Below are 10,935 nucleotides of genomic sequence, written 5' to 3'. Positions count from 1 at the left end.
CCATCTCTGCTCACACGTGTAAGGTGAAAATTTAGGTTTCACCATTGGTTTTACCTTGAAGAATAATGTAACCTAAACTATATTCTATGATAATTATCCATCTGTTGGTCTTTAAAATTACCTTGGGATAATAACCACCAGAGGAAACGCAGTTGCATAACACACACATATTCCCAGTCAAACCCAGGAGAGAAGTTGAAATGCTGGGGCTATTCCTGTTCCCACAGTGGCCCTCCTGTCTCCACAATGTGGTTACAGGCTCAGGTTGTATCCCTCTCACAATATAGTTCAATTACGACATGCAGCCATTTGAAAGTAAGCAGCATACTTTTTATCATACAGCCTCTGAAGCTTGAAGCATTAGCCATGGCAACATCTGTAACTCTTAGCGTGTACCAAGGTTGATGGTTGATGGAAATGACAACAGAATGCTGGACTCAAAATTGTCGAAAAGTATGTTCAGCAGTCAGAAAAGAAGAAGAGGCTGCTGGATCAGGCCAAAGGTCCATCTTGTCCGGCATCCTGTTCTTACAGTGGCCAGCCAGATGCCTTTGGGAAGCCCTCCAGCAGAATCTGAGCCTGGTTTCCAGCAACTGGTAACTAATAGCCACGTGACAACCTTGCACTGGATTAAAATTTTAGAAATATATAATATAATGGAGTCAATAGCAGAAGGCACCCATTGGTTATCATCCTTTGGGGCCATGTGGTCAGACCTGCTTTAAAATACCTGGCATCCCAAGGGGGAAGGTAGGAATTGAGAACTAGCCAAGTTAGCTGTTCTTTGACACAGGTCATCTACCAAATATCTAACACGGCAAATGGCTAATAAACCTTGTGGGGGGAAATAGCCTCTTGAGGCACCAAAATAATCAGCTGAATCCAGGAAGAGATCTGGAATACACATTTAATCAAGAGGCCAATTTGGCTGAAGCCAGTGTCTCCTCTTGCCCTCCCAGGCATGCATGTCTTCAGGTTGTTTATAGGAGCAAACAGCAGGGAGCCCACAGATACATTCACAACTGCCTCCAAGTTTTCACTTATACTCTCCAGTTCAAAGGGTTAATCTTGTTCCTTAGAATAAAGAATTTTGCAACAAGCCCTGATATTTACCACATCAAACACAATTGGAGCCGGCATTGTTTGAAGAACATTAGACAATAGACAAATTAAAGCGACAAGGGAAATTTACTTTTACTGGGCCAATGTTTGCAATCTAGTATTCTGCCCAATTTATATCCTAAAGAAAAAGGGACTGTTGAGAGTCACTGTCTGGCTTAATTTTGTGGGCTGCTATCCAGCCATAGCAACCCTCTTCACCCCCGCTTCTTTTTAAGGTAGCATTATTGTGTGTGCATAGGTATATAGCTATCTCCACATGGCACACACAGAGACTTTAAGCAGTTTTTTTTTAAAAAAATCAACATTTGTTTTATTTTTTTAAAAGGGTTTATTGCAAAATAATATGCAAAATAAGCCTCAGCTTCACTTGTCTTATAATAATCTCTTCAAAACAGGACACGTTGATCAGCTACCAAAGTGCACCAAATTGATAGCTGTTGAATTTATTGTGATTTTAGGTGGCAAAGGACACCAAAGCACAGCATTTCGTCCAGAAACAGAGAATTAAAAGTTGCTTGGTTATCCACTGCAATGACTTTGTGAAAAGTACACTTAAAATGCATTGAAGGTAAAACATAATATTGTCCACAAAGCCACCCTTGTGGTGGTTGGAGAAAGTAGGTGTATTCTAACTGGGGGGAAATATGGCTTATTTTCAAGTGAGGTGGTAAAACTGGATCTTTGCCATACCACTTCAGACCCTGGGTAGGAGCTCCTCTGACTGAACACTTCTCCATACAGAAACACAGCTTGCATACAGAAAACTAGTATTTTGAACGAAGTCTGCATGTGAACCTTTTTCTATGAGATTGTTTTCTGTATGAAATTAATGTTTTTGGTATGAAGAGATATTCTGCCATACAGGCCTCAACACCACATGCAGTGTGAAGCGGTTTAGCCCAGACATGTATTCTACCCCCACCTCAGGGAGAACTAGGGACTCTAAATTCCTCACATCAAAAAGTGCATATGTTTCACATTCTAAAAATATATATATATTTACAATCGATGCACATGCAGCATTACAAAGAAGCCGACTCTACACTTTCCTGTGAATTCCATTAGATACATTCAAGAATAAACATAGTGTATGTTGTAAGGATTCAGACAACCCATATTTCTCCATCAAGTGTTATTTTGGCGGATTTTGCATGCAACTCGGTTGCCTGAAGGGGTGAGGTACATACATCGTATACATGCAATAACTTGCAGAGGCAAAAACCTATCTTGTTGAAAACACAATGGCCATTAAGTCCCTATTGCTTTAGATCCCACATAACTTAATTTTGTCATGATCTCATCACATGGTGGGTGTGAAAATCACTGTGCAACAGTTCACACGTTCAGATTTCCATACACACAAGCAGCTGTGCTACTGCAACCACATGAGAAAATATTAATGGGAACCAGGCTGCACACAAGAGAACCATCAGGCATTTCCATAATAATGGTAAATGATTTTCCCTGACTTTGTAAACCAGACCTGGGAAAATTTGTTCTACCATTTTAGCTTTGACAATATTGAAATCTGGACTTCATACCTTTGCATTTGGTACTTCAAAAAAGGAAGGCTTTTCAACCAGAAACAGACAATAAAGTGACTACAAGTGCACTTACAGCTAACTATGAAGCTTTAGAAGTAAACTGGAAAACCTTGGAAGTATACAATCTAAGCTTAAGGAGCATACAGGTAACTTGCATCTTACGCTTGTTTAACTTACGCGATCGCAGCTTTGTTTGGGGAGGGAGGGGGATAAATAAATAAATAAATAAATGGAGAGCAGCAGAAATCCACTCTCAATTTATATATTCCCCTCACCCCACCTGCGCAAAGCTGTGATCCCCAGCTTTCGGAAGGCAGTGTGAGGGCTCTCAGGCTTTAGCTCCCACTGGGCTTTGGGAAGTGGGGGAAGGGCTCTAGGTCCCTGCCAGAGCCCTTGCGCCACTTTCCTCCTTGTGGGGGCCTGGTTCTGGGGGTTCCTAGTTTTATTATTTTTTGTGTATGCACGTGGATTCCTGGAAGGTATGGGATATGTGGCTATCTTATTCCAACAGCCTGTCCCCCTTACACACCAGTGAAAAGTTAAAACACTCAAATATCCCAGTTTCCAGCCTGGACCACAGATCCTTATAATATCGGGATGCTTTATAGGGCAGAATATTGTTCTAAATTGTGTGAGAGTAGGGAAATAGGTACCTGAAGCAGAAGTGGCGTGGAGTATATTATTGTGGGGGGTGGGGAGCGGCACAAATACGTCGAATGAGTACCAGTTTTGTTCCATATATTGGTCAAATTGAAGATGTGTCCAGAATGGGGGGGGGGGGGGACTTGGGTAAGCATGGTCCAAATATATAAAGCTTTTCTGGATGCTCCAAGTAAAAAAATACTGTATGCCTGAAATGTGATCATTTAACAGTTCGCTGGAAGGCTGTCATAGGTAGTAGTTAGACAGCTGCTGATTTGCGTCCTTTGTTTCGCCTCCGAGTGTTATTGGAGGAAGAGCTGTCTTGTCTGGAGCAGTAATGTTTGGTGACTACTTCTTTGCACTGTTCACATTTCACGGTGCAACACCAGATGAACTTGCAGTTGCAGTTGGTGACTGTTTCTGTCTGCCTAGCCTCCGTTTTCAACCCACACTCTGAACAGAGCCTTTTACAGCTCCGCTTCTCCCACTGGGACAGGTTTGTACCGCCTTGCAGGCATTCTCGTCCTTCAGTGCCGCGGAGGCCCAAGGTCATGTTTTTGACGCAGTAGTCAGAAGAGTCCTCCAAGTAGACAAGTTCACCGGATAGCAGGGTGCTGAAGCTCTCGAGTGTGACTCCACGACTGTCTGCACTGTTTGCCACTCTCATTCTCTTCTTGTCTGTCTCCAGCTTCTGAGCCTGGCGGTATTTGATCTTCAGGTAATTTCCAATCTCTCGAAAATCTGAAAGCTGCAGCCAACAGGTTTGGATGCTGCAGCTCCCTGAGACCCCGTGACATTTGCAAACCTTCTTCATGGTTGCTTTTACAGCCTTGGGAGGAGAGACAGGAGAACAATTAAAAACACCAAGTCTGGAATGAGCCTGAGAAATGTGCCCTCTGTGCCCACCCCCCAGTTCCACACTGATGTACATTGCAAGGGGCAGAGAGAGGATGTGGGCCATAACATTTAGTGAGACACAGAGAAGAGAAGCACCAGGCAAGGCAGCTGTAATAGTGGCCGTCTTCATTTGCCCTTAGTAGGAGAAAAGCCAACAGGTGCCCTTCGGATGTTGCTGGACTCTAGCTCCCATCATTCCTGGCTGTGGCTGATGGGGAGTCAAATAACATCTGGAGGACACCTTATTGCAAGCAAAAGAGGACCCAGTGCAGGTTTTTTTCCAGGGGGTACTCAAGGGTACGCAGTATCAAAACCTCTTTTTTGTTATTAAAAAGTCTAGAAAAAAAGCACTGCTCACATTTTAAAAAGTTGTGTGGGAGAGGGAATTTAGGCAGGTATAAAGTGCATGATAAACAGCAACTGTCTTCCTTCCCATCAGGGCTTAATTTACCCAGAATGCCCCTAGACCCCAATATATAGTAGTAATTCTGGGGAAATTAAGTTAATAGCACCTGCAGCCTGTGCAAAATGTGCTTCCATTTATAGCCCTGGGTTTAGCACCATGCCATTCAAAGCTTTTAATATTTATTTCTTAATTAAGGAAGCTGCTGACCAGTGATAACCATGTTGAGCCCACCATGATGAATGCCAACACTGGGCCTTGGTGACCAAGATTTGGAATAATGCTATCAGAAGCTTTCCTACATCTTAAAAGTTATTTTCCTACATCTTAAAAGTATTTATTTTCCAGGAGCTAAATTTCCTAATTATGTGGAGTTGTTTTAGATGGAAGCAGCATGCCATCCAATCCAATGCATGTTCCTCAAAAATCATTCCTCTGTATTCAGTGGGGCTTACTCCCCGGTAGGCATAGAATTGCAGCTTGAATTTTCAGTCCAGAAGATACTCAAGACTGGCATGCTTCTATCAGGAATGTATAGGATGCTAGTCCTTTGCCTAAGAGGTTAATCTTCATTGCACCCAAAAATGTGCTTAACAGAACAAATTGTTTAAAGTCATGTTATATATCAACAGAGATTAAACCAGAAATTTGCTTCTTTCAAATTTCAGTTGCATCACACTAATCAAACAGAACTGATCACCCTTGTGTAAAAACATTCCCTTGTTTTGAAACAGAGTGAGGAGGAGTCATGATGAGACTTGTCCAAGCCACTAGGTTGAACCATGACCAGAGAGCCTAGAACAGAAAACTGATCCACCTAACAGAGAGCAGGCAACAATTTTGCTCAGCCGATTACGGGTCTGGTAGCCATATGGATAGAAGCAAAGTGTATATTTTTGTTTTTTGTGTTTGAGAAATTGGTTCAGTTTTCTACCCTAGATGGGGTTGCTTGTCTCCTGAAGGAGCAGTTTCAGGGTGCTTCTGCATCCAGCTCTGTCACTGGAGGCTCAGGTAGCCTCAGTGGCTACAAGTGCCTTTTACCAACTGCAGCTGGTTCGACAGCTATGGCCATTCTTGGAACAGGAAAGCCTTGCCACAACAGTTCATGCATTGGTTACTTCAATGCACTCTGCTGCATTACTGCAATACACTCTATGTGGGGCTCCCCTCGTGCTTAATCTGGAATCTGCAGTTAGTGCAGAATGAGAGTACCCATTAACTTTTTTAGGAAAACCCCCCCACTGCTCTTAGTATATAAAACTCTTAACTTGGAACCAGTTTACCTATGAGATCACTTTACCATACCTATGCCATACCTCGACCGCTTCAACCAAATTGGCACTACTACAGGTGCCACATAATACCTGTTCCATATTTGTAAGAACTTGACTGCTTGGTGTGGCAGCACCTACAGTGTGGAACTACCTGCCTATTGAGACCTGCACTCTTTTCGGCGCTTGCTAAAAACATTCCTATTTAGACAAACCAATCCAGATGCTTAGAAAACGAGGTGATTTTAATCTGTTTCAGCATTTTAACTTTGGTATGTTTTAAAGTGGGGTTGTACATTTTTCTTGATTTTACTGTCTCTAGTTTTTGTCAACTGCTCTAAGGGTGTGTGTTTTTTACAATCAATCGGTCTATAAATTTTATGAACTAAAAAAATAAATTTTTACTATTTTCTTGTTTTGTTGCAACCGAATACAAATGAATACAATTGTAAGGGTTTTTTTGTTTTGTTTTTAAAGTAACCCACTGAAGTGGTAGTTTCTCCACCCTGCTTAAAACAATTAGGTATGCCCCATCTCTATTTCAGAAAATAAGAAGCAGGTAAAATTAATCAGGAATTCACCCTGAGGGCCTGATAAGGTGACTCTGCCCGCATTCAGTGTTGAACAACCCTTATTTCCAGTCAGCCCATGAAATCAGTGAGTCAGTCAGCTTATTCAGAAAAGGACAGCCTGAAGGGGCGACTCTGAGGTCACTCTTCTCTTTGGCCATTTACACATTCTAAAAGAAGTATTTTTCAAATGAAGACTACATATTTTCTCACTTACCAGTCTCCCTGCTTCATTATTGTGCAAATTCATTGAAGCTCTGGTATCATGTGCTGTCTCCAAAGCATCCACAAATTTTTTAGCAATTCTTTCACCAAATTCTACATTGTCACTGCAGCCTCCCCAAACCCATCCTTTTCCACCTGGGGGGACAAAAATAACATAATCTGCAAACTGGTATGAATCTTCCAACAGAAATGGGTTTGAGCACATGGAGGTATCACAGAAGAAACAGGGAAACGGGTAATAGCCAGGTTTGGACCGGAATGAAAGTAGGGGCTAAGAAATATATTTTAATTATAATTTAGTTTGAATTGTATCTTTCTTGCTATTGGGAAGCCAGATTTAGCAACCAAAAACAGCTGGCACAAAGCGCGGAGATGGAGATTCTGCCACCTAGAAGTGTGAAAAGCAAAGCAATACGTAATGAACTCATTCCAGAATTATGCCCACAAAGGTGAGGTCTCACCTGCATGTCCCTTTCTTGAGTTATCGCAGCCGCAGTTTTCAAATTCTCCCATGCTGCAGTTCCTGGTAAGAGTGTACATTACACCAGCTGAGCTAATGGCATGAACAAAAGACGTCTCCCTGGTAGCTGAAAGAAGGACCAGTCAGCATCAGGAGAAAAGAAAAGGCCAAAATTGTCCCCTACATTTCTTCTTCTACTCTTTCCTGGTCTCTAGATCGCTTTTATAAATCCACTATAACATGAGCATTGATATATAATACTTGACACTAAGCATTAGGTCAGGATTTTTTTTCTGCACTAAACATGGTCTGTGTATCACTAGCACCAGAGCATTATGGAATATATACAATCATTTAACACAGAAACAAAAAAGTCTATGATCACAACTTTTATATCCCAGCTATTGGGCTGGTAAACTATCTTGCTTTAGAGTCATATCATACAAAGTTGGCATGCCTGTTTGGCGAAAGTACAGAGAAGGTACTGTTCTAAAAGCTCTTGGGAAATAAAGCTGCTGCTGCTGCTGCTAATATTTATTTATTTCGCAGGTTTATATACCACTTTATAGTTAAAAGCTACAGAAGCTGTGTGCAATACGATAAAATACCAAAGATACAGACTCAAACTAAAAACAATAAAACCATTCTTAAACAAAAAATGTCTTAAACAAAAATGTGGCCACCTAAATATGAAGATACAGTACTAGGTACTTCAGCTGGTAATTATTTTCAGAAAGCTGGAGCTGAAACAAGTTCACTTATACTAGTATTACTGTTGAAGCTTCAATCCTATACCTTCTTATCTTGGAGTACATCTCATTGAATTCAATGGGATGTACTTCTGAGTAGACTGGCATAGAATTGCACCCATCCATTTAATGTATTATTGAATTTATATCCCACACCTCCTCCTAAAGAAGTCCAGGACGGCAAACACATGGGCCTTAAAACAGTATGTTAAAACTAAAATGACATACATTATAAAATGAAACAACAATAAATAATAAAATATCAGAAATCATCTAAACACAGCAGTTTTGTTTTGTTTGTTTAGCTCTTCTTATTCTGGAGATGGATTCCTTCCATTTGCATTTTGTAAGATAGTTTGACTTTTTTTCAAACAAGATAAATAGGAAGAGAGATTGTAGCTTTAAAATATATAGATATGTTCTTGGGTAAATCCAATGTGTTATTTTTTGAGAGGGAGAGGTCTCTCGGGAAAAAGTACCCCCTGATCTGGAAGCACTTTCCCTGTTCTTCAGTGGTGATGGAAATGAGAGCCAGGTTGATGGTGGTTAGACTGTGAGAAAAGAGCTGAAGAAACTTTACTTCCAATTTCCACTCAGCCACGAAGCTCACTAGGTGACCTTTGGCCAGTTGCTCACTTTCAGTCTAAGCTACCTCACAAGGTTGTTGTTGTGAAAGGTGAAAGGAGTGCAAAAGAACTTTGTGCCCCAGCCTTATCTCCTTAGAAGAAGGGTGAGACGAGACGCAATAAATGATAATTTATTCATTTAAAAACCCCAACTCTGAATGTGTTCCAAAAGCATTTTCGTCTGTTCATTTCTTCACACATTCCAGGATCAAAGCCTGACATTGCCAACAAGCCCACATTTCCTCATTAGAAGTTGCCCACCACAGAACCCAGACAGACCTGACTGTAGGAAAGGACATGCAGAAATCCACTTACCACTTCTCAGCTTATTGTGAGTGGAGAGTTGCAGGGTGCTCTCAGGACAATTCCAACGCTCCCAGGCAAACTGGTACTTACACTCTTCAATTCCACGTAGGGCACCAGCAGCCACACTGGACGAATATGTCAAATATGCCTTTAACAGACCAAAAAAGAGGTGAAGTGAGGTGTTTATTTTCTCTCTCAACCCCCCCCCCCCCAACATCCTTGAAACAGCCAGTTTCTATCCAGTTCCCCTCCATTCTGCACAAGGAATTGTAGCTTTGTATCAGCAGATGTGGTTACTTCATTCAAGCAGACTACATTGAAAGCTATTTAAACTCACAATATTGAAAAGGGGTGGGTGGGAATTACCTGGGTTCCTGACATCAAAAAGTTGTTCACGGACCTGAAGGAGGGAAAGAGAGAAAAACAACAATAAAACACCTCATTGAACAGAATTTTAAGGCCATCCTTTTTGAAGTGGGTGTGAACCACCTAGTAGCAGTGAGGCTTGAGCTCCTACCATGCTGATATCCTGAAGATCTCTCCGTAAATTCCAATAACAGTAAGGATGGCAAAGGTGCCCGTCTTCATGGTGACTCTGTATTCCACTAGCAGATCCAAAAGCTTTCCCCCCCAGACAACATAGGCTTTTTCTAGATAGGAGTGGGGAGGAGGACACACAGCTAAGATCCTTTTTTTCTATGCCAAATGAGAGATAATCCAGAATAAAGAAAGTTACAGCAACCAAAATCCCAAGTTATTTATAAGCTGAGCTCCTGAAGGGCGTCTATTTGCTGCCCAATGATAAAAGAGCTTCTGATCCAATGGTTGAAAAGATAGCAAAGGAACCGCCTGATGGTGCACTTCAAAAGGCCGGGAGGCAGTTGCCATCTGAATCTCTGTAGTGATTCTGAAGAAGGGCAAACTTGCCTAACAATAGAGAACTTTTAATTCAATTAAGGGAGCTTTTGACTGCAGCTGAAGTGCACTTGCTTTCTCTTTTAAAACAAACAAACACCTCCCCTTCCTTAGCCAAGGTCTCTCACCACCATCTCTTCTGCCATTCCCCCCAAATCAGGATCTATTATTTTATTTTATTTTTATTTTTATTTTTTCTCTCTCTGGGGGAAAAATGGCTACAATGCTTGATGATTCCAATGAAGTCCCAATAGCCATTGCAGGAGCCATCCCACAGTTAATGTGCTGTGGATTTGGCCATAGACTTGAGGTTTCAGCTAGGATTTAAAAAAACAAAACAAAAACAAGCAGCAGCAGCGGCAGATTCTAAGGCTTAGAACATTCAAAAGTATCAGTACCAGCTTAGGCCAGGCACTTTGGCAATCCCGCTTTTACCCAATTAGTTTCTCCTCAGCATGCAGTAGCTTAAGGCGACAGGTTCCTTCCAGAAAATAAAAGCTGGTGATTGTACTTTTTTGCACAAAAGCCCATCCATTCTTTATAACTTGACTTTGGACAAGCAGAATAGAGACCCTGGCAATTTCAGGGAATCTTCCCTTGCATACAAACATCTAAAGCAGAAGTGACTGGGAATTGTCAATGGACTTTTCTCTAGCATATCCAAAAGGAAAGTATTTATTAAGCTCATCATGCAATAGATTAGTTTTCCAGCTGCCACAGAACACTGTCTTCTGGGCCTATGGAAAGCTGTGAGTGGGAGCATCATTTGGCATGGGGGGAAAATTCATTTTAGAGTGGAAGCACTCAGAAACAAGTGCTCCTTTGTTCAGTGGATCTAACTCCTGAAAGACTATGTAGTGAAAAGCTTAGGGACAATCTGCTTTTCTGAGTATTTTGCAGGATAAATCCCATTTTCGGCTCCCTATGCCAGTATAACTATGATAAAGTTCACCTCTGTTCTTAAGTTTCCATCAGACATGATCTGTATGAGACGCAATGCCCATCCTATAGTTAGGGCAATATTCATTTGATTTTCTAAAAACAATTAATATTTCACTCACCTGTTTATTTTCTTAACCACTCTGTGAGGCAGATGACTTTAATTCCTACTTTATGGATGAAAAAATGACACCGGTAATTATTTTTCCAAGATCACTAACTGAGCTAATGACAGCTGGGATATGAACCCAGGACTAGTACCACTTG

At 41.3% G+C, this 10,935-nt stretch overlaps 1 protein-coding gene across 1 annotated transcript; it reads right to left on the bottom strand.

Annotated features, from left to right (window-relative positions):
* Positions 1–893: 893 nt before the first annotated feature.
* Positions 894–9,973, bottom strand: WNT8A (Wnt family member 8A). The gene is made up of 6 exons (XM_083488224.1): positions 9,332–9,973; positions 9,181–9,214; positions 8,824–8,962; positions 7,135–7,260; positions 6,666–6,808; positions 894–4,137 (listed from the first exon to the last, which is right to left on the bottom strand). The coding sequence occupies exons 1-6, from the start codon at positions 9,400–9,402 to the stop codon at positions 3,568–3,570; spliced, it is 1,083 nt and encodes a 360-aa protein (XP_083344350.1). The 5' UTR covers positions 9,403–9,973; the 3' UTR covers positions 894–3,567.
* Positions 9,974–10,935: the final 962 nt, after the last annotated feature.

This window comes from Podarcis liolepis, assembly GCF_965112155.1.
Source record: "Podarcis liolepis genome assembly, chromosome: 2".
NCBI lineage: Eukaryota > Metazoa > Chordata > Lepidosauria > Squamata > Lacertidae > Podarcis > Podarcis liolepis.
The sequence above is the reverse complement of the archived record's forward strand: the minus strand, read 5'-3'. Positions and strand labels throughout refer to the sequence as shown.